This window comes from Ranitomeya variabilis, chromosome 2 (genome assembly GCF_051348905.1).
Source record: "Ranitomeya variabilis isolate aRanVar5 chromosome 2, aRanVar5.hap1, whole genome shotgun sequence".
Classification (NCBI taxonomy): Eukaryota; Metazoa; Chordata; class Amphibia; order Anura; family Dendrobatidae; genus Ranitomeya; species Ranitomeya variabilis.
In genome coordinates, this window is record NC_135233.1 from 887,705,277 (window position 1) to 887,729,752 (window position 24,476).

General features: G+C 46.4%; 1 protein-coding gene across 6 annotated transcripts in view; it reads right to left on the reverse strand.

Annotated features, from left to right (window-relative positions):
* Nucleotides 1-4,020, reverse strand: part of ATP11B (ATPase phospholipid transporting 11B (putative)) — a 192,847-nt gene extending 188,827 nt beyond the window's left edge. For all 6 annotated transcript variants that reach the window (XM_077290435.1, XM_077290439.1, XM_077290436.1 and 3 more), the window contains exon 1: nucleotides 3,817-4,020. In XM_077290435.1, the coding sequence (XP_077146550.1) occupies nucleotides 3,817-3,867 (51 nt within the window). In that variant the 5' untranslated portion in view covers nucleotides 3,868-4,020. The remainder of the gene's footprint in view (nucleotides 1-3,816) is intronic.
* Between the last annotated feature and the right edge of the window lie 20,456 nt (nucleotides 4,021-24,476).

A 24,476-nucleotide genomic window follows, 5' to 3' on the forward strand; every position in this document is an offset into this window, starting at 1 on the left:
TCTGCAGTTTATCAGCAGCTGCAGGTTTCCTAGGCAAGAAACTCAGCACTTACAAGATCTTACTACGCAACTTGCAAGCATTGCTCTGAAGCTGGTGGACTTGATGGACCCGGCCAGCTTCATTGCCCCTGCTGTCCGCCTGATGCTGCAGAGTCAAAACTGTCTCTTCTTGCAGCATGGACGTTCTATCTGTAAAAACACGGACAGAATACATGTCACTCACAGCGGTCTGATTGAGGCCTAAGAATAATAATTTTGTATTGACTCAAAATTTCTAAAAAATTTGTCATATGAACAGCAAAGTGGATTTTGCATTTAAATAAATAGGAAAAGGATTGAAATAGTATCTGAACTCTATGTGAAGCTAGCCTTTTAGGGTGCTGCCATGGATTCTATTGCAGAAATACAAAAACCAAATAGAAAAAAAGCAGCATTGAGTCCGGATAGATATATATAACAAACTTTATTAATAATTATTCCAAGCTTAAAAATGACAGAGGGAAATGATCCCCGTGCTGTACTCAGCACGCACCTACATGAACAGGGGATAGGTGCCTATAGTATACATATATCCACATTGTAACCGAAACAGGTATCACAGAAAATCAAAGTGACTGTGCATTAAATAGGATTCAAGAAACCTGCATTGGACACACAGGTCCATAAGATTGTCTAACAAGCACATTTCACACTGAATATAAAGTACTATACATACCAGGTAATGTGGAGAGCAATCATGGCGTGGACTGGCACTTCACCCCTGCTACAAAAGACCGGCACATCGCTAGCGCGTGCCGAAAATGACACGCGCTAGCAATGCGCTTAAACACTGCTGGCAATGGGAGCGCTAACGGACGCGGTGCACGGCGTTAATTTCGCCGTGCAACGCTGTCCGTTAGCGCTCACCCATTAACGCAATGGGAACCTAGCCTTAGTAAAGTCGCCGTTTTCGGCTGTCAATCACGCAGGTCTGGTCAAAAGGGCATGGTGAAATTGCTGTTTGTCCCCCACCTCTTGCTTTTCTTCCCGGCGTTGGCGTAGTGGTTGGCGCATGCGCAACAGCCGAATGCACTGCGCAGCGGCAGAAAAAGAGCGCGATCTTCGCTATTCAGAGGTTTATCGGTGGGGGCGGCCATCTTTCTGAGGCCGCGCGTGCGCAGATGGAGTGCTCTGCTTCCCGGGGCTTCAGGAAAATGGCCGCAGGATGCAGCGCTTGCGCAGATGGCATGGCGCCAAGCATCTCGGCTTCAGGAAAATGGCCGCCGCGATATCCATCTGCGCACACGCGGCATCCCGCGGCCATTTTCCTGAAGCCGCGGCCAGCAGAGCGCCGCTTCTGCGCACGCGCGGCCAAAGGAAGATGGCCGCGCCCACCGATCACCAATGAAATAACGAACATCGCGCTCTTTTCAATCCCCTGGCAGAGGATTCTGGACTTGGGCATGCGCACACCACTACGCCACCAACGGAAAACTAAGCAAAATCTGGGGTAGACACCACGCCCTTTTGACCAGACCAGCCTGATTGACAGGCGAAAACGACTACTTTGGTAACGTATTTTGGCAGCATAGGTGGGGAATCGGGGTCCACAAACTACACTATTGTAATGCACAGCTCAGGCCCTATTTAACAGTATTTTTATCTCATACGGGAAAAACGGGGTGACAGGTTCCCTTTAAGGCTACAAGTCCATCTCCAAAGACCTGAATGTTCCTGTGTCTACCGTGCACAGTGTCATCAAGAAGTTTAAAGCCCATGGCACTGTGGCTAACCTCCCTAGATGTGGACGGAAAAGAAAAATTGACAAGAGATTTCAACGCAAGATTGTGGGGATGTTGGATAAAGAACCTCGACTAACATCCAAACAAGTTCAAGCTGCCCTGCAGTCCGAGGGTACAGCAGTGTCAACCATACTATCCGTCGGCGTCTGAATGAAAAGGGACTGCATGGTAGGAGACCCAGGAAGACCCCACTTCTTACCCCGAGACATAAAAAAGCCCGGCTGGAGTTTGCCAAAACTTACCTGAAAAAGCCTAAAACGTTTTGGAAGAATGTTCTCTGGTCAGATGAGACAAAAATAGAGCTTTTGGGGCAAAGGCATCAACATAAGAGTTTACAGGAGAAAAAAAAGAGGCATTCAAAGAAAAGAACACGGGTCCCTACAGTCAAACATGGCGGAAGTTCCCTGATGTTTTGGGGTTGCTTTGCTGCCTCTGGCACTGGACTGCTTGACCGTGTGCATGGCATTATGGAGTCTGAAGACTACCAACAAATTTTGCAGCATAATGTAGGGCCCAGCGTGAGAAAGCTGGGTCTCCCTCAGAGGTCATGAGTCTTCCAGCAGGACAATGACCCAAAACACACTTCAAAAAGCACTAGAAAATGGTTTGAGAGAAAGCACTGGAGACTTCTAAGGTGGCCAGCAATGAGTCCAGACCTGAATCCCATAGAACACCTGTGGAGAGATCTAAAAATGGCAGTTTGGAGAAGGCACCCTTCAAATATCAGGGACCTGGAGCAGTTTGCCAAAGAAGAATGGTCTAAAATTCCAGCAGAGCATTGTAAGAAACTCATTGATGGTTACCGGAAGCGGTTGGTCGCAGTTATTTTGGCTAAAGGTTGTGCAACCAAGTATTAGGCTGAGGGTGCCAATACTTTTGTCTGGCCCATTTTTGGAGTTTTGTGTGAAATGATCTATGATTTGCTTTTTGCTTCATTCTCTTTTGTGTTTTTTCATTTAAGACAAATTAAATGAAGATAATAATACCAAAGAATTTGTGATTGCAATCATTTTCAGGAAGAAACGGAGTATTATCTGACAAAATTTGCAGGGGTGTCAATACTTTTGGCCACAACTGTATATGTGCCGTGTATAGCGGTAGTATACATAAGTGCCGTGTATAGCGGTAGTATACATAAGTGCCGTGTATAGCGGTAGTATACATAAGTGCCGTGTATAGCGGTAGTATACATAAGTGCCGTGTATAGCGGTAGTATACATAAGTGCCGTGTATAGCGGTAGTATACATAAGTGCCGTGTATAGCGGTAGTATACATAAGTGCCGTGTATAGCGGTAGTATACATAAGTGCCGTGTATAGCGGTAGTATACAAGTGCAGTGTATAGCGGTAGTATACAAGTGCAGTGTATAGCGGTAGTATACAAGTGCAGTGTATAGCGGTAGTATACAGTATATACGCAGTGTCCAGTACACAGCGGGTCTTCCGACCACCAGGACTCCTCTCCCTCAGGCTCCTCTCCCTCAGGCTCCTCTCCCTCAGGCTCCTCTCCCTCAGGCTCCTCTCCCTCAGGCTCCTCTCCCTCAGGCTCCTCTCCCTCAGGCTCCTCTCCCTCAGGCTCCTCTCCCTCAGGCTCCTCTCCCTCAGGCTCCTCTCCCTCAGACCCCTCTCCCTCAGGCTCCTCTCCCTCAGGCTCCTCTCCCTCAGACCCCTCTCCCTCAGGCTCCTCTCCCTCAGACCCCTCTCCCTCAGACCCCTCTCCCTCAGGCTCCTCTCCCTCAGGCTCCTCTCCCTCAGGCTCCTCTCCCTCAGCCTGTGCCGTGTGACAGGGATGAGTTCACACTCACTACACGGAGTGCCGCACACAAAGTTGTGTAAGTGGCCATGGTGAGGCTTTCCTGCTCCGCCATTGTGCGCCCCTCTCACCTCGTCCCCCGCAGCACAACTATCCGTCCACGGACAACAAAGTTCTTGTCAGAGACTGAGATTGAGGCCTACACCGATCCCCGCTGTGTCCTGCAGAGCTGCCCGAGATCCCCGCGCCCAGAGTGACGGGACAGGATGGGAGGCTACGTACCAATTGCTGCCAGACCCAGCGCGGAAGAAAACAGTCCCGCCAGGAATCCATGCCAGCGGCGCCAGTATCACCGCGCCAGCATGGCCATCCGGGAAAAGACGTGGAGTTCGAATCGGCGGCGACTCCCCCGCTGTGAGACCGGCCCGTCAGTCGCGCTCCCTCCGCGGTGCGCGTTCACAACAGCAGCAAAGACGCCGGGAACGCGCACAGGAGGGTGAAGCTGAGGAGGATCCCGCCCACTGGCTACAACGTCACCAACCGGGCGTCATGTGAGACGGACGGAGCCCGGAGTTGTGCGGTGACCTGAGGGAACGAAGTGTCCATACTGCGCCGTCACCTCACCGGCCGCGCTCCTGCCTTCCTTCCCGCTGTGAGCTTCTCCTCCTGCTTCTCAGGATTTTACTGTACAGAATGACTCTGAAATAAAGGCTGTGCTGTCCGTGCCCATGATGAGGGGAGAATCGGTAACTTCTGCGTGTGGTTCTTCACCGCAAACACCACTGCCCGCACTACGACAGAAGGGAGACACAACCGGGGACTCTGTGGAAGCGCAACGTCACAGTGTTCAGTTATAGGAGCAGCTGGTGATGGTGACCCTGTTCTTTGAAGCTACTGAGCTGGTTGTTACATCCAGAACTGTCACTTAAGCTTTTCGGTTGTGCTGCAGTCCTGTGGGCCCGCTGTTGGCGGTTGTACTACAGTCCTGTGGGCACGCTGTTGGCGGTTGTACTACAGTCCTGTGGGCCCGCTGTTGGCGGTTGTACTACAGTCCTGTGGGCCCGCTGTTGGTGGTTGTACTACAGTCCTGTGGGCCCGCTGTTGGTGGTTGTACTACAGTCCTGTGGCCCGCTGTTGGCGGTTGTACTACAGTCCTGTGGGCCGCTGTTGGCGGTTGTACTACAGTCCTGTGGCCCGCTGTTGGCGGTTGTACTACAGTCCTGTGGGCCCGCTGTTGGCGGTTGTACTACAGTCCTGTGGGCCCGCTGTTGGCGGTTGTACTACAGTCCTGTGGGCCCGCTGTTGGTGGTTGTACTACAGTCCTGTGGCCCGCTGTTGGCGGTTGTGCTGCAGTCCTGTGGGCCCGCTGTTGGCGGTTGTACTACAGTCCTGTGGGCACGCTGTTGGTGGTTGTACTACAGTCCTGTGGGCCCGCTGTTGGCGGTTGTACTACAGTCCTGTGGGCCCGCTGTTGGCGGTTGTACTACAGTCCTGTGGGCCCGCTGTTGGTGGTTGTACTACAGTCCTGTGGGCCCGCTGTTGGCGGTTGTACTACAGTCCTGTGGGCCCGCTGTTGGCGGTTGTACTACAGTCCTGTGGGCCCGCTGTTGGCGGTTGTACTACAGTCCTGTGGGCCCGCTGTTGGTGGTTGTACTACAGTCCTGTGGGCCGCTGTTGGCGGTTGTACTACAGTCCTGTGGGCCGCTGTTGGCGGTTGTACTACAGTCCTGTGGGCCCGCTGTTGGTGGTTGTACTACAGTCCTGTGGGCCCGCTGTTGGTGGTTGTACTACAGTCCTGTGGGCCCGCTGTTGGCGGTTGTACTACAGTCCTGTGGGCCCGCTGTTGGTGGTTGTACTACAGTCCTGTGGGCCCGCTGTTGGCGGTTGTACTACAGTCCTGTGGGCCGCTGTTGGCGGTTGTGCTGCAGTCCTGTGGGCCCGCTGTTGGCGGTTGTACTACAGTCCTGTGGGCCGCTGTTGGCGGTTGTACTGCAGTCCTGTGGGCCCGCTGTTGGCGGTTGTGCTGCAGTCCTGTGGGCCCGCTGTTGGCGGTTGTGCTGCAGTCCTGTGGGCCCGCTGTTGGCGGTTGTGCTGCAGTCCTGTGGGCCCGCTGTTGGCGGTTGTGCTGCAGTCCTGTGGGCCCGCTGTTGGCGGTTGTGCTGCAGTCCGGTGGGCCCGCTGTTGGCGGTTGTGCTGCAGTCCTGTGGGCCCGCTGTTGGCGGTTGTGCTGCAGTCCTGTGGGCCCGCTGTTGGCGGTTGTGCTGCAGTCCTGTGGGCCCGCTGTTGGCGGTTGTGCTGCAGTCCGGTGGGCACGCTGTTGGCGGTTGTACTACAGTCCTGTGGGCCCGCTGTTGGCGGTTGTACTACAGTCCTGTGGGCCCGCTGTTGGCGGTTGTACTACAGGCCTGTGGGCCGCTGTTGGCGGTTGTGCTGCAGTCCTGTGGGCCCGCTGTTGGCGGTTGTGCTGCAGTCTTGTGGGCCCGCTGTTGGCGATTCTGGTAGGCCACATTGTCCTCATCCCAAGTGTTTGCAAGGCAGGCTGTAGTCACGGTATGTTACTTTAGGTTGTAAGTGTCCCTGTAGTTGCCCAGTGTCAATCATTTAGTTCAGGGTGTTCTCCAGTTCCATCTCACAGGTAGACATTACAGGTGATCCTAATTGATTATGGTGTGCAGAGCATCCACGTCTCTGCAGTCTACTATTTCAGAAGTCCAGAGCAGGACTACTGATCTCATTTCATTAATCTACTGACTGGTGTACTTGATGACTAGCAGCGTGGACCATCTAACTGTTTGTTTCTGACCAAAAGCATAATCACAGCCTCGTTTTGTACTCCGGACCTTCCTAAGATGAAATATGTTGTATTACGCTCTGGAGTTCTGCTCCTGTAGCCTATGACCCTTCAAACAAAAGGGAAAATGATTATAGAAGAAAAGTTGAACACTACTATGAATCCTGTGTTTGTGGGAACAGTAAAATACCCTAAGACCAATCGCATGTGCGGTTGCTTTTTATCTAAGAGAGGTTTTTTTTGTCTAAGACCAGTGCAATGAATAAAGTATGGTATCTAAACATCATCCAAGAGCAACTTCTCCCAACATTACAGGAGCAATTTGATTATTATTTTTATTTATTTCATGGCGCTTTAGACATGTGAGAAGATTAAAAACAAGTACAGTAATCTTAAAGGGAACCTGTCACCCCCAAAATCGAAGGTGAGCTAAGCCCACCAGCATCAGGGGCTTATCTACAGCATTCTGTAATGCTGTAGATAAGCCACCGATGTATGCTTAAAGATGAGAAAAAGAGGTTAGATTATAAGATTTACTCACCCAGGGGCGGTCCCAGGGCGTCGGGAAAGGTCAGAGAGGCCCGGCGGCTGCGCACTGCAGTACTTTGCTCTGCCCTCAACAGGGCAGACAAAGTACGCCTGCGCCAGAGCCGCAGCGTGACTACAAGAAGAGGACGTCATCGTAAGAAGATGGGAGGCCCCAAACCGTGACGCCCACCGTACCAGGACCGCAGCGGGACTGCCCCTGGGTGAGTATAATCTAACCTCTTTTTCTCATCTTTCAGGATACATCGGGGCTTATCTATAGCATTACAGAATGCTGTAGATAAGCCCCTGATGCTGGTGGGCTTAGCTCTCCTTCGATTTTGGGGGTGACAGGTTCCCTTTAATGCTTAATTTCATGTCACAAGGCTAAATGGTTATCTAACTGGCCTGGTAAATACAATTTTGAAATTTTCCAGATGTTAATCCCATTGAGAACCTGTGAACAATCCTCAGAATGAAATAATTTTTAAAAATTGGCTTGGAGTCCCCTATATTTGTTAACCAGCCAGAGTAAAGGAGACAACTGGGACTATTTCAGGCTGGTAAGGATCCAATATCCATCAACCTTACCAGCTTGATAATACAAGGCCACAGGAGTCTGCTTACCTTGTATGGTTACCAAAATGGTGGGATCCCCTCCCCAAAAAGTGTGGGGTCCCCCTATTTTTGGTAACCATGCAAGGAAAAAGCAGACAGCTGCGGCCTGGTATTCTCAGGCTGGCGAGGCCCATGGATTTTTGCCCTCACCAGCCTAAAATAGCAGCCGCCCCACAATTGGCACATCCAAAGATGCGCCAATTGTGGCACTTAACCCAGGCTCTTCCCACTTGCACTGTAGCGGTGGCAAGTGGGGTAATATTTGTGGGGTTGATGTCACCTGTTTATTGTGATATTGTCTATAAGACACCTATCCATTTCTAATTCTATAGCTATATGGTCAATAAAGACACGGCCAGAATAAAATCCTTTAATAATCTTAACCCCTTAAGCCCCGAGGGTGGTTTGCACGTTAATGACCGGGCCAATTTTTACAATTCTGACCACTGTCCCTTTATGAGGTTATAACTCTGGAACGCTTCAACGGATCTTGGCGATTCTGACATTGTTTTCTCGTGACATATTGTACTTCATGTTAGTGGTAAAATTTCTTCGATATAACTTGCGTTTATTTGTGAAAAAAACGAATATTTGGTGAAAATTTTGAAAATTTCGCAATTTTCCAACTTTGAATTTTTATGCCCTTAAATCACAGACATATGTCACACAAAATACTTAATAAATAACATTTCCCACATGTCTACTTTACATCAGCACAATTTTGGAACCAAAATTTTTTTTTGTGACGGAGTTATAAGGGTTAAAAGTTGACCAGCAATTTCTCATTTTTACAACACCATTTTTTTTTAGGGACCACATCTCATTTGAAGTCATTTTGACGGGTCTATATGATAGAAAATACCCAAGTGTGACACCATTCTAAAAACTGCACCCCTCAAGGTACTCAAAACCACTTTCAAGAAGTTTATTAACCCTTCAGGTGTTTCACAGGAATTTTTGGAATGTTTAAATAAAAATGAACATTTAACTTTTTTTCACACAAAATTTATTTCAGCTCCAATTTGTTTTATTTTACCAAGGGTAACAGGAGAAAATAGACCCCAAAAGTTGTTGTACAATTTGTCCTGAGTACGCTGATACCCCATATGTGGGGGTAAACCACAGTTTGGGCGCATGGCAGAGCTTGGAAGCAAAGGAGTGCCATTTGACTTTTCAATGCAAAATTGACTGGAATTGAGATGGGACGCCATGTTGCATTTAGAGAGCCCTTGATGTGCCTAAACATTGAAACCCCTAACAAGTGACACCATTTTGGAAAGTAGACCCCCTAAGGAACTTATCTAGATGTGTGGTGAGCACTTTGACCCAACAAGTGCTTTACAGAAGTTTATAATGCAGAGCCGTAAAAATAAAAAATCATATTTTTTCACAAAAATGATCTTTTCACCCCCAATTTTTTATTTTCCCAAGGGTAAGAGAAGAAATTGGACCCCAAAAATTGTTGTGCAATTTGTCCTGAGTACACTGATACCCCATATGTGGGTGTAAACCATTGTTTGGGCGCAGGGCAGAGCTCAGAAGGGAAGGAGCGCCATTTGACTTTTCAATGCAAAATTGACTGGAATTGAGATGGGACGCCATGTTGCGTTTGGAGAGCCCCTAATGTGCCTAAACATTTAAACCCCCCACGAGTGACACCATTTTGGAAAGTAGACCCCTTAAGGAACTTATCTAGATGTGTGTTGAGCACTTTGACCCAACAAGTGCTTCACAGAAGTTTATAATGCAGAGCCGTAAAAATAAAAAATCATATTTTTTCACAAAAATGATCTTTTCACCCCCATTTTTTTATTTCCCCAAGGGTAAGAGAAGAAATTAGACCACAAAAGTTGTTGTGCAATTTGTCCTGAGTACGACGATACCCCATATGTGGGTGTAAACCATTGTTTGGGCGCATAGCAGAGCTCAGAAGGGAAGAAGCGCTATTTTACTTTTCAATGCAAAATTGACTGGAATTAAGATGGGATGCCATGTTGCGTTTGGAGAGCCCCTGATGTGCCTAAACATTAAACCCCCCCACAAGTGACACCATTTTGGAAAGTAGACCCCCTAAGGAACTTATCTAGATGTGTTTTGAGAGCTTTGAACCCCCAAGTGTTTCACTACAGTTTATAACGCAGAGCCGTGAAAATAAAAATTATTTTTTTTTTTCACAAAAATGATTTTTTAGCCCCCAGGTTTGTATTTTCACAAGGGTATCAGGATAAATTGGACCCCAAAAGTTGTTGTCCAATTTGTCTGGAGTACGCTGATACCCCATTTGTGGGGAGGGACCACTGTTTGGGCGCATGACAGAGCTCGGAAGGGAAGGAGCGCCATTTGGAATGCAGACTTAAATGGATTGGTCTGCAGGCGTCACGTTGCATTTGCAGAGCCCCTGATGTACCCAAACAGTACAAACCCCCCACAAGTGACCCCATATTGGAAACTAGACCCCCCAAGGAACTTATCTAGATGTGTTGTGAGAACTTTGAACCCCCAAGTGTTTCACTACAGTTTATAACGCAGAGCCGTGAAAATAATTTTATTTTTTTTTTTCACAAAAATGAAATTTAGCCCCCAGTTTTGTATTTTCACAAGGGTATCAGGATAAATTGGACCCTAAAAGTTGTTGTCCAATTTGTCCTGAGTACGCTGATACCCCCTATGTGGGGGGGAACCACTGTTTGGGCGCATGACAGAGCTCGGAAGGGAAGGAGCGCCATTTGGAATTCAGACTTAAATGGATTGGTCTGCAGGCGTCACGTTGCATTTGCAGAGCCCCTGATGTACCCAAACAGTACAAACCCCCCACAAGTGACCCCATATTGGAAACTAGACCCCCCAAGGAACTTATCTAGATGTGTTGTGAGAACTTTGAACCCCCAAGTGTTTCACTACAGTTTATAACGCAGAGCCGTGAAAATAAAAATTATTTTTCTTTTTCACAAAAATGATTTTTTAGCCCCCAGTTTTGTATTTTCACAAGGGTATCAGGATAAATTGGACCCTAAAAGTTGTTGTCCAATTTGTCCTGAGTACGCTGATACCCCCTATGTGGGGGGGAACCACTGTTTGGGCGCATGACAGAGCTCGGAAGGGAAGGAGCGCCATTTGGAATGCAGACTTAAATGGATTGGTCTGCAGGCGTCACGTTGCATTTGCAGAGCCCCTGATGTACCCAAACAGTACAAACCCCCCACAAGTGACCCCATATTGGAAACTAGACCTCCCAAGGAACTTATCTAGATGTGTTGTGAGAACTTTGAACCCCCAAGTGTTTCACTACAGTTTACAACGCAGAGCCGTGAAAATAAAACATATTTTTTTTCCCACAAAAATGATTTTTAGCCCCCCAAATTTTTATTTTCCCAAGGATAACAAGAGAACTTGGACCCCAGAAGTTGTTGTTCAATTTGTCCCTAGTACGCTGATACCCCATATGTTGGGGTAAACCCCTTTTTGGACGCACGGGAGAGCTCGGAAGGGAAGGAGCACTGTTTTACTTTTTCAACGCAGAATTGGCTGGAATTGAGATTGGACGCCATGTCGCGTTTGGAGAGCCCCTGATGTGCCTGAACAGTGGAAACTCCCCAATTCTACCTGAAACCCTAACCGTTTACTGAACATTTTCTGACAGTCATAAGTGCCACGTATATAAGTGCCACGTATATAAGTGCCACGTATATAAGTGCCACGTATATAAGTGCCACGTATATAAGTGCCACGTATTTAAGTGCCACGTATTTAAGTGCCACGTATTTAAGTGCCACGTATTTAAGTGCCACGTATTTAAGTGCCACGTATTTAAGTGCCACAATATTTCAGTGCCACAATATTTCAGTGCCACGTATTTCAGTGCCACGTATTTCAGTGCCACGTATTTCAGTGCCACGTATTTCAGGCACTGAAAAATACGTGGCACGTAAATACGTGGCACTTAAATACGTGGCACTTAAATACGTGGCACTTAAATACGTGGCACTTAAATACATGGCACTTAAATACGTGGCACTTATATACGTGGCCACTGAAATATCGTGGCACTTATATACGTATATAAACGTATATTTCAGTGCCACGTATTTCAGTGCCACGTATTTCAGTGCCACGTATTTCAGGCACTGAAAAATACGTGGCACGTAAATACTTCAGTGCCACGATATTTCAGTGCCACGATATTTCAGTGCCACGATATTTCAGTGCCACGTATTTCAGTGCCACGTATTTCAGGCACTGAAAAATACGTGGCACTGAAATACGTGGCACTGAAATACGTGGCACTGAAATACGTGGCACTTAAATACGTGGCACTTAAATACGTGGCACTTATATACGTGGCACTTATATACGTGGCCACTGAAATATCGTGGCACTTATATACGTATATAAACGTATATTTCAGTGCCACGTATTTCAGTGCCACGTATTTCAGTGCCACGTATTTCAGGCACTGAAAAATACGTGGCACATAAATACTTCAGTGCCACGATATTTCAGTGCCACGATATCTCAGTGCCACGATATTTCAGTGCCACGTATTTCAGTGCCACGTATTTCAGGCACTGAAAAATACGTGGCACTGAAATACGTGGCACTGAAATACGTGGCACTGAAATACGTGGCACTGAAATACGTGGCACTGAAATACGTGGCACTTAAATACGTGGCACTTATATACGTGGCACTTATATACGTGGCCACTGAAATATCGTGGCACTTATATACGTATATACGTATATAAACGTATATTTCAGTGCCACGTATTTCAGGCACTGAAAAATACGTGGCACTGAAAAATACGTGGCACGTAAATACGTGGCACGTAAATACGTGGCACGTAAATACGTGGCACGTAAATACGTGGCACTGAAATACGTGGCACTTAAATACGTGGCACTTAAATACGTGGCACTTAAATACGTGGCACTTTTATACGTGGCCACTGAAATATCGTGGCACTTATATACGTATATACGTATATAAACGTATATTTCAGTGCCACGTATTTCAGTGCCACGTATTTCAGGTTAGGGGTAGGGTTAGGGTTTTTTGTTTTTTTCTTGTTTTCTTGTGTTTTTCTATAAAAACGCATGCGTTTTACCGCGTTTACATGCATTTTTTCACACATGTGGTTTTTTTAAAAAACGCATGCAGATAAAAACGCAAGTGTGAAACCAGACTAAAAGACGCTTTTTATAGCAAAAAAGTTTTTGCGTCTCCACATTTTGAGACCTATAATTTTTCCACATTTTGGTCCACAGAGTCATGTGAGGTCTTGTTTTTTGCGGGACGAGTTGACGTTTTTATTGGTAACATTTTCGGACACGTGACCATTTTTTATCACTTTTTATTCCGATTTTTGTGAGGCAGAATAACCAAAAACCAGCTATTCATGAATTTCTTTTGGGGGAGGCGTTTATACCGTTCCGCGTTTGGTAAAATTGATAAAGCAGTTTTATTCTTCGGGTCAGTACGATTACAGCGATATCTCATTTATATCATTTTTTTATGTTTTGACGCTTTTATACGATAAAAACTATTTTATAGAAAAAATAATTATTTTGGCATCGCTTTATTCTGAGGACTATAACTTTTTTATTTTTTTGCTGATGATGCTGCATGGCGGCTCGTTTTTTGCGGGACAAGATGACGTTTTCAGCGGTAACATGGTTATTTATATCCGTCTTTTTGATCGCGTGTTATTCCACTTTTTGTTCGGCGGTATGGTAATAAAGCGTTGTTTTTTGCCTCGTTTTTTTTTTTTTTTTCTTACGGTGTTTACTGAAGGGGTTAACTAGTGGGCCAGTTTTATAGGTTGGGTCGTTACGGACGCGGCGATACTAAATATGTGTACTTTTTATTGTTTTTGTTTGTTTTTTTTAGATAAAGAAATGTATTTATGGGAATAATATTTTTTTTTTTATTATTATTTATTTAGGAATTATTTTTTTTTTTTTTTACACATGTGGAAATTTTTTTTTTTACTTTTTTACTTTGTCCCAGGGGGGGACATCACAGATCGCAGATCTGATAGTGTGCACAGCACTCTATCAGATCCGTGATCATACTTTCATCGGAGCAGGCTGCAGCTTTCATCTGCAGCCTGCTCCGACCCGGAAGTGCTCCCTGCAGGACCCGGATACAGCCCCTCGGCCATTTTGGATCCGGGGCCTGCAGGGAGAAGACGTTCGGTACGAGGTGAGTACATCACCTTGTACCGATCGTCTCAGGGAAGCCCGCAGGGAGCCCCCTCCCTGCGCGATGCTTCCCTGTACCGCCGGTACACCGCGATCATGTTTGATCGCGGTGTGCCGGGGGTTAATGTGCCGGGGGCGGTCCGTGACCGCTCCTGGCACATAGTGCCGGATGTCAGCTGCGATATGCAGCCGACACCCGGCCGCGATCGGCCGCGCTCCCCCCGTGAGCGCGGCCGATCGCGTATGACGTACTATACTGTCACCGGGAATTAAGGCCCACCCCACCTCGACGGTATAGTACGTCATATGGGATTAAGGGGTTAATTAACCATACTTACTGCATCGCCTAATCCCCAAAGTCCTCAATCTCCTGCAAAAAAAATAATAAACTTACACAAATATTCCCTGTCCGAGTGTCCCATGACGAGTCAAGCTCTGCTACATCTGGATGCCTTTGGCTAACTGTGGCATTATGCCACCATCCAGCCTGACATCCAGACACAGCAGAGCTTGTAGTGCACTGCAGTTCTCACGATCAGCTGACAGTGAGAACTTTGCTAGTGACCGGAGATAATCCCAGCGGTCACGTGCACGGCAGTTCTCGTGGTCAGCTGATATCATCGCGAGAACTGCAGTGGACGCAAACTTTCGGCTGAAACAAGGTAAGACATTATTTAAATTAGTACACGTGCGTAGTAAGCTGTGTTTCTGCACTTACTACGCATGTGACTTTACAGATGATGCAGTTTTACCGCATCTAATGATAATCTATGAGAAATTTATGCTGCGGAGATTGAGCGTCTCCACAACATAAATAGACATGCTTCAGGCCAGAAAGACATACTCCATGTCCATTTACACAGGGAGCCGCGGCCATCTTTTAACGCATAGTGGAAATCCCCTCCACTATGCTGTAACATCTGGATGCTGCAGGTGTGACTCTGCGGCTGTACGCAGCTTCAAACCCACAGCGTTTACTGATCGTGGAAACATACCCTAAGGGTATGATTTCATGGTCAGGAATAGCTCAGAATTTGACGCAGGTAAAATCTGCATCTGAAGTCACTGGCAGGTCACCTGCGTTTTTGATGCGTTTTTTACATTCGTTTTTTCATTGCATGCATTTTTTTTTTTGTCACTTGAAATAAAGCTAATTGAAAGTTGGCTTCTGGGAAGGAAAAAAAGTAATTTCCTTTTTGCAGATATATTGGGGTATGTTCACACGGTCAGTAAATGCTGCGGGTTGGATGCTGCATGTGTCTGCAGCTTCCAAACCACAGCGTCCAGCTGTTGCAGCATTGTGGATTGGATTTCAAGAAATCCCATGCCCACTATGCGTGCACCGATGCCTGCGGCTCACCCGCAGAGACGGACATGCGGCGCGTCTTTCCAGACTGCAGCATGTCAATTTATGTAGTGAAGGCGCTCCGTCTCCGCTGTGTAAATGACCCATACACTTTTATTAGATGTGGTAAAGCGGCATTATCTTCCTAGTCACATGCGCATTAAGTGCGGTAACGCAGCTTACTACGCATGTGTACTAATTTACATAACGGTGAATCTTGTGACACAGCCGGACGTACATGACACAGGAAGTGGTGGAAAGCACAGAGAGAGGTCCCCTCCTTTTTTATAAAATTTTAAAAAAACAATAGTTTGGGGTCCCCTATATACAGTTATATGAAAAAGTTTGGGCACCCCTATTAATCTTAAGCTTAATGTTTTATAAAAATAGTTTTTTTTGCAACAGCTATTTCAGTTTCATATATCTAATAACTGTTGGACACAGTAATGTTTGTGCCTTGGAATGAGATTTATTGTACTAACAGAAAATGTGCAATCTGCATTCAAAGAAAATTTGACAGGTGCATAAGTATGGGCACCCTTATCATTTTCTTGTTTTAAATACTCCTACCTACTTTTTACTGACTTACTAAAGCACTTTTTTTTTTGTTTTGCAACCTCATTGAGCTTTGAACTTCATAGCCAGGTGTATGCAATCATGAGAAAAGCTACTTAAAGTGGCCACTTGCAAGTTGTTCTCCTGTTTGAATCTCCTCTGAAGAGTGGCATCATGGGCTCCTCAAAACAACTGTCAAATGATCTGAAAACAAAGATTATTCAACATAGTTGTTCAGGGGAAGGATACAAAAAGCTGTCTCAGAGATTTAACCTGTCAATTTCCACTGTGAGGAACATAGTAAGGAAATGGAAGAACACAGGTACAGTTCTTGTTAAGGCCAGAAGTGGCAGGCCAAGAAACATCAGAAAGGCAGAGAAGAAGAATGGTGAGATCAGTCAAGGACAATCCTCAGACCACCTCCAGAGAGCTGCAGCATCAACTTGCTGCAGATGGTGTCACTGTGCATCGGTCAACTATACAACGCACTTTGCACAAGGAGAAGCTGTATGGGAGAGTGATGCGAAAGAAGCCGTTTCTGCAAGCACGCCACAAACAGAGTCTGCTGAGGTATGCAAAAGCACATTTGGAGAAGCCAATTTCTTTTTGGAAGAAGGTCCTGTGGACTGATGAAACCAAGATTGAGTTGTTTGATCATACAAAAAGGCATTATGCATGGCGGCAAAAAAAACACAGCATTCCAAGAAAAACACTTGCTAGCCACAGTAAAATTTGGTGGAGGTTCCATCATGCTTTGGGGCTGTGTGGCCAATGCCGGCACTGGGAATCTTGTTAAAGTTGAGGGACGCATGGATTCCTCTCAGTATCAGCAGATTCTTAACAATAATGTTCATGAATCAGTGACAAAGTTGAAGTTACGCAGGGGATGGATCTTTCAGCAAGACAATGATCCAAAACACCGCTCCAAATCTACTCAGGCATTCATGCAGAGGAACAATTAGGCTATGTTCACACGATCCTTTTTTTGATCCTTTTTTTTTCAGGTCCTTTTTCCATGCAGGGTACAGTCCAATGTTACTCTGTGGAAAACAAAAACCGCTGTGCCCACTATCCTTTTTTTCTCAGGCAAATCCGCGTGGATTTGCCTGCAGAAAAAAAGAAGTACCATGTCACTTCTTTCTGCGGATTCAGCTCCTGTTTTCAACAGGCACCAATAGGAAAGTGCTGTTGAAAACCCGCAGAGGAATCTGCAGAAGAAACTGCAGGAAAATCAGCAGTGCAGTTTTGCACTGCGGGTTTTCCAAATCAGGACCTGAAAAAAAAAGGATCAAAAAAAGGATCGTGTGAACATGGCCTTACACTGTTCTGGAATGGCCATCCCAGTCCCCAGATCTGAATATCATTGAACATCTGTGGGATCATTTGAAGAGGGCTGTCCATGCTCGGCAACCATCAAACTTAACTGAACTGGAATTGTTTTGTAAAGAGGAATGGTCAAAAATACCTTCATCCAGGATCCGGGAACTCATTAAAAGCTACAGGAAGCGACTAGAGGCTGTTATTTTTGCAAAAGGAGGATCTACTAAATATTAATGTCACTTTTCTGGTGAGGTGCCCAGACTTACGCACCTGTCAAATTTTGTTTGAATGCAGATTGCACATTTTCTGTTAGTACAATAAACCTCATTTCAAGGCAGAAACATTACTGTGTCCAACAGTTACTAGATATATGAAACTGAAATAGCTGTTGCAAAAAAAACTATTTTTATAAAACATTAAGCTTAAGATTAATAGGGGTGCCCAAACTTTTTCATATAACTGTATGTTAACCAGCCAGAGTAAAGCAGACTACTGGGACTGGTATTTCAGGCTTGTAAGGATCCAATATCCATGAACCTCACCAGCCTGATAATACCAGGCCGCAGAAGTCTGCTATTCTTGGATGGTGAGCAAAAATAGTGGGATCCCCTCCCAAAAAACAGGTGTGGGGTCCCCCTATTTTTGTTAAATAGCCAAGGAAAAAGCAGACAGCTGTGGCCTGGTATTCTCAGGCTAGCGAGATGCGCCAATTATGGCACTTTACTCGGCTCTTCCCACTTGACCTGTAGCGTTGGCAAGTGGGATAATATTTGTGGGGTTGATGTCACCTATGTATTGTCCGGTGACATCAAGCCCACGGATTAGTATTGGAGAGGCATCTATAAGACACCTATCCATTACTAATCCTTTAGTTATATGGTAAATAAAAACACTGCCAGAATGAAGTCCTTTAATAATCTTAATTAGCCATACTTACTGCATCGCCTAATCCTGGACGCCCTCGATCTCCTGCAAATAAAATAATAAACCAACACGACGAGTCCAGCTCTGGCCACCATCCAGCCTGACATCCAGACACAGCAGAGCTTGTAGATGACCACCGGAGATAACTCGGTCTCCAGCGGTCACCTGCACTGCAGTTCCCACGATCAGCTCATCAGCTGACCGTGAGAACTTTGCTAGTGACCGGAGATTATTTTTAACCCCTTTCTGCCATCAGACATACTATTCTGTCCATGTGACCTGGGCCCTAATTCCCATGGACGGAATAGTACGTCATGCCCTTTAATGTGACACTGCAACTTAAGTGGCGGTAATCGCATTAAAATTCTAACGCCATCTTACCTGGAGGAAGATGGTGTCGGCATCCCAGAGCCTGTCTCCGAACACCCGGCCTCCCGATCGCTGTGATTGGCTGTTCAATTCTGAACAGCCAATCGCAGCCTTTCTCATTGGCTGAAACAGTGAGGTCCCAGGCTAGGATCGAGGACTGATGTTCAAAAACCCCTCGGATTGGCATGATCAACGATCACATCGATCGTGTCAATCACAGGGCACAGCCACGGTGTTACCGCTCTGTGCCCTGCCGGTACCGGCCTAGAATCGGTGCTGTGAGAGCACCGATCCTAGGCCGGTGCCTAGGACAGGACAGGCATGGCCCGCAGCTGCTGATTGGCGTGATCGATGTGATCGTCGATCACGTCAATCACAGGGTACAGCCGCGCTGTGACCTGCCTAGGATTGGAGCTGTGAGCTCTGATCCTAGGCAAGTGCCTAGCAACAGCGGCATCACCAGGGCCACCTCTGATTGGTGGGATCGATGTGATCATCGATCCCACAAATGACAGGTTACAGCACCGGTATGACCGCTCTGCAGGAATCCCCACACTAGCTTGAGGGTTCCTGCAAAGCGGTCACACTGCTGGATCTCCCTCTGTGCTGGGACTTGTGGTGCAACAGTAGCCTGTGATAGCACAATTCCTGCTGAAGACAGAAGAGAGACTACAACCGTAAGTGTTGATCCCCAACCTCTCTTCATCCACCCCAATCCCCCCATCCCTTTCCCCCTCTTTTTACCAACCTCCACTCCCCCTTTGCATCGCCTCCTTGCACACATTAGCAGCCGCCGAGCGTTGATTGGTGACGCAGTTCACCGATCAACACTCGTGCTCCCTTTTCTTTCTCACCCCCCTGTGCGCACATCCAGCAGCCGCCGAACTTTGATAAGTGACGCAGTTCACTTATCAGAGCTCGTGCCTGCTGTTTTCCATTTTTTTCACACCCCCGTGCGCACATCCAGCATCCGCTGATCTTAAATAAGTGACGCAGTTCACTTATCAGACCTCGTGCCTGTTTTCCGATTTTTTTCACCCCTCTTGCGCCACACCCCAGTGCGGACATACCGCAGCTGCCGATCTTTGATAATTGACGCAGTTCACTCATTAGAGCTTGTGCCTGCTGTTTTCCTTTTTTTTTTCACACCCTCGTACGCACATCCAGCAGCTGCCGATCTTTGATAAGTGACGCAGATCACTTATCAGAGCTAGGGCCTGCTGTTTTAGACATTTCTTTTCACAGATATTTTTTTCTCCCTATTAGCTTTTTTCTTTTAGCTTTTTCTTTTCAGACAAGTTTGCACCAATCATTATCCCCCCCCCACACACACACACACTCACATATAGTTATAAATAAAATACACACAAAGTACCATATTCAAACAAAAAATGTCCCTCCTGTCACGTTTGTCCCAACAGCGCTATTCAGTGGAGGAGGCACATGCTTTCCTTGCCTCTGACACTGATAGCGAGGGAGAGGATCCCACTTTTCTTTACTTTTCAGATTCTCCATCCTCTTCCTCTTCCTCATCTTCCTCCTCTGGTCTTGCAGAACTGCCACGCAGACCTCCCAGGACAGAAGATGAGGCAACACCCACTCCTGAAGATAAACCAGCACACCCCTCTTCGGACCCTGTATGGTACTCGCCCTCCCCCCGAAAATTACGAGCCACTGATTCCTGATTTTGTGGCAAAATCAGGAATCAATTTTGACACCACCGGCCTCTCAGAAATAGACTTTTTCAGAGTCTTTTTCTCCTGAGGACTTTATTAATCTCATGGTGGAGCAAACTAATTTGTACGATTGTCAATTTTTGGCACACAACCCTGGTTCATCATATTCCAACTGGTCTCCTGTAGATGCATTTGTAATTATGCAGTTTTGGGGCCTGGTCCTTCATATGGGGCTACTGAAGAAGCCAGAACATCGGCAATATTGAAGTGTTGATCTTTTATACAACACTCCAGTGTTCCGAATAGTCATGGCCCGGACGCATTTTGAGGCCATCCACAAATTCCTGCATTATACCGATAATGCACAGTGTCCCGCACGAGATGACCCCAACTTTGACCGTCTGTTCAAAGTTCAGCCGGTCATCGAACACTTCAACAAAAAGTTTGGTAAAGTGTACGTGCCCAAAAGGGACATCTATGTGGGTGAGTCCTTGGTTCATTTTAAGGGAAGGCTCAGATTCTATCAGTACCTGCCCAGCAAGAAGCCCAGGTACGGAATCAAACTCTATAAGCTGTGTGAGAGTACCTCAGGGTATACCTACAGCTTTAGAGTATACGAAGGGAAGGACACCAGGATTGAACCCCCTGAGTGTCTCCCTGTCCTGGGAGTGAGTGGGAAAATTGTTTGGGATTTGGTGCACCCACTGATGGATAAAGGTTATCACCTCTCCACTGATAACGTTTATTCCAGCATCCCACTCCAAATCCCTCTCTGGGTGAGGTACCGCAGCCTGCAGTACTGTCCGTAAAAATCAGAGGCCTCCCAAAAACGCTACTTGGGCAGATGCTCAGTAAAGGTGACAGCAGAGCCCAATGTAGCGACCACCTGGTGGTGGTCAAGGACAAGAGGGATGTCCTTCTCTTGACCACCATACACGGTGATGGCAGCGCCCTCAGCACTGTACGGGGTACCTCTACACAGGTCAGCAGACTGGACTGTGTACTGGGGTACAACAAAAACATGGGGGACGTTGATCTCTCATCAACTCCAACCATACAGTGCTTTGAGAAAGGCCAAGGTGTGGTACAAAAAGCTGGCCGTGCACATCGTACAGATGGTACTGCTCAACGCTTTCCTGCTGTCACGATGTGCAGGCCACATCGATACGTCGTACCTTCAGTTCCAGGAGGTAGTGGCTAAGGCCCTGATATTTGGCACGAGGGAAGGAGCGGGCCCCAGTACTCCCGGAACTGAAGGTGCTTGTATCGTACCAGGTCAGCATTTCCCGGGGAAGGTCCCACAAACTGGGAAAAAAAGGTAAGGCGCAAAAAAGGTGCCGAGTGTGTTACAAAAGAGGAATACGCAAGGACACCATTTATCAATGCGACACCTGCCCCGGAAAACCTGGCCTGTGTATGAAAAATTGCTTCAAATTGTACCATGCACTCCATGCATTACTAATTAGATTTACAGGAAACAGTAGATTACTTTATTTTTACGCCAAGGCATTATAAACTTTAGTGAAACACTTGGGGGTTCAAAGTGCTCACCACATATCTAGATAAGTTCCTTAGGCAGTCTGGTTTCCAAAATGGGGTCACTTGTGGGGAGTTTCCACCGTTTAGGCACATCAGGGGCTCGCCAAATGCGACATGGTGTCCAATCTCAATTCCAGACAATTTTAGTTTGAAAAAGTCAAACGGCGCTCCTTCCCTTACAAGCTCTGCCGTGCGCCCAAACAGTGGTTCCCCTCCACATATTGGGTATCAGTGTACTCAGGACAAATTGGACAACAACGTTTGGGGTCCATTTTCTCCTTTTACCCTTGGGAAAATAAAAAGATTGTTGTTTTTCCTTCCACGTTGCTTCTGCTCCTGTGAAACACCTGAAGGGTTAATAAACTTCTTGAATGTGGTTTTGAGTACCTCGAGGAGTGCAGTTTTTAGAATGGTGTCACTTTTGGGTATTTTCTGCCATATAGACCCCTCAAAGTGACTTCAATGTGAGGTCCCTAAAAAAAATGGTTTTGTAAATTTTGTTGTAAAAATGAGAAATCACTGGTTAACTTTTAACCCTTAACTTCCTAACGAAAAAAATTGTTCCAAAATTGTGCTGATATAAAGTAGACATGTGGGAAATGTTATTTCATAACTATTTTGTGTGACATATTTCACGCTTTTAAGGCCATAAAAATTCAGAGTTTTAAAATTTTTGCCAAATTTCCCTTTTTTTACACAAATAAACGCAAGTTATATCGAAGAAATTTTACCACTAACGTGAAGTACAATATGTCACGAGAAAACAAACTCACAATCGCCAAGATCCGTTGAAGCGTTCCGGAGTTATTACTTCATAAAGAACAGTGGTCAGAATTGTATAAATTGGCCCGGTCATTAATGTGCAAACAACCCTCGTGTAAATGGGTTAAAAATGAAAGCAAGGTAGTAGATAAATGTTATGCATCTTTTTGCAAGATGTACTTCATGTAAGCAAATCTAACCTTCAGAAATGGATCTGACTCTCAAAAGGTACTAGTTATCCTGATTGATCAGTATATGTACACTGCGTCGCTAATGCAAGTCAATGGAGAAAAAACGCATCCTGCAAGCACTTTTGCAGGATGCGTTTTTTCTACAAAACGACGCATAGCGACGTGCAGTGCACGACGCTAGTGTGAAAGTAGCTTACGACACAGTGTGAAAAAAAAATGCTGCCCTGGGCACACGTGACGTCATTGGTTACAGGCTCTTCCTTAGGCAAAAAAAGCGTGGCTTAATCTTACACATTTCTGAGGTGTCGTCTTCATTACATGTGTGCCCAAGGTGGCAGGTTTTTTTCACACGGTGTCTTAGCAAGTGTGTGCGGCCGGAACGCTGCCGACATTGTTGTTCATCTAAATTCCAAGCACAGGAAGAATGATCCCGTGTACCAGCTCTACTGACCGCGAGCAAGTAAAGGAGACTTTGCATGCTATCGGTGCAGGGGGAAAGCCACCTAATAAGGTAGACTATTATGTGACAGCTACCATATGTGTACATATTCTAATCAATCAGATATAGCTAGTACCTTTTGAGTATCAGATCCATTTCTCACTGTTAGGCTATGTGCACACGTTCAGGATTTCTTGCAGAAATTTCCTGTGCAAAACTGAACATTTTCTGCAAGAAATCCGCATGCTTTTTTACCGCGTTTTGGTGCGTTTTTTTTGCTGATTTTTCCGGAGGTTCCCAATGCAATAATATAGTGGGAAATCCGTTTTTTACCGCGATGCGTTTTTTTTGTGGAAAAAAACGCATCATGTGCACAAAAATTGCGGAATGCATTCTAAATGATGGGATGCATAATGTATGCGTTTTTATAGAGTTTTTATAGCGAAAAAACGCGAAAAATCTGCAACGTGTGCACACAGCCTAACGCTATGGTCTATCAGTATTTTGTCAGAATATTACTCGTGTATAAGTATATACATGTACTGTCGTATACACTCGTGTATAAGTTAACCCGAGTATAAGCCGAGGCACCTCATTTTACCACAAAAAACTGGGAAAACTTATTGACTCGAGTATAAGCCGCTTATGCATTGTTCCCTCATCCCTATCTTTGTATGCATTGTCTCCTCATCCCTATTCTTGTATGCATGGCTCCCTCATCCCCATCCTGGTATGTATGGCTCCCTCATCCCCATCCTGGTATGACTGGCTCCCTCATCCCTATCCTGGTATGCATGGCTCCCTCATCCCTATTCTGGTATGCATGGCTCCCTCATCCCTATTCTGGTATGCATGGCCTCCTCATCCCTTTCCTGGTATGCATGGCTCCCTCATCCTTATCCTGGTATGCATGGATCCCTCATCCCTATCCTGGTATGCATGGCTCCCTTATCCCAATTCTGGTATGCATGGCTCTCTCATCCCTATTCTGGTATGCATGGCCTCCTCATTCCTATCCTGGTATGCATGGCTCCCTCATCCCTATCCTGGTATGCATGGCTCCCTCATCCCTATCCTGGTATGCATGGCCCCCTCATTCATATCCTGGTATGCATGGATCCCTCATCCCTATCCTGGTATGCATGCCCCCCTCATCCCTATGGTGGTATGCATGGCTCCCTCATCCCTATTCTGGTATGCAAGGCCTCCTCATCCCTTTCCTGGTATGCATGGCCCCCTCATCCCTACCCTGGTATGCATGACTCCCTCATCCCTATCCTGGTATAGATGGCTCCCTCATCCCTATGGTGGTATGCATGGCTCCCTCATCCCTATCCTGGTATGGATGGCTCCCTCATCCCTATGGTGGTATGCATGACTCCCTCATCCCTATCCTGGTATGCATGGCTCCCCCATCCCTATCCTGGTATGCATGGCTCCCTTATCCCTATTCTGGTATGCATGGCTCCCTCATCCCTATCCTGGTATGCATGGCTCCTCATCCCTATCCTGGTATGCATGGTTTCCTCTTCCCTATCCTGGTATGCATGGCTCCTCATCCCTATCCTGGTATGCATGGCCTCCTCATCCCTATCCTGGTATGCATGGCTCCCTCATCCCTATCATGGTATGGATGGCTCCCTCGTCCCTATTCTGGTATGCATGGCCCCCTTATCCCTATCCTGGTA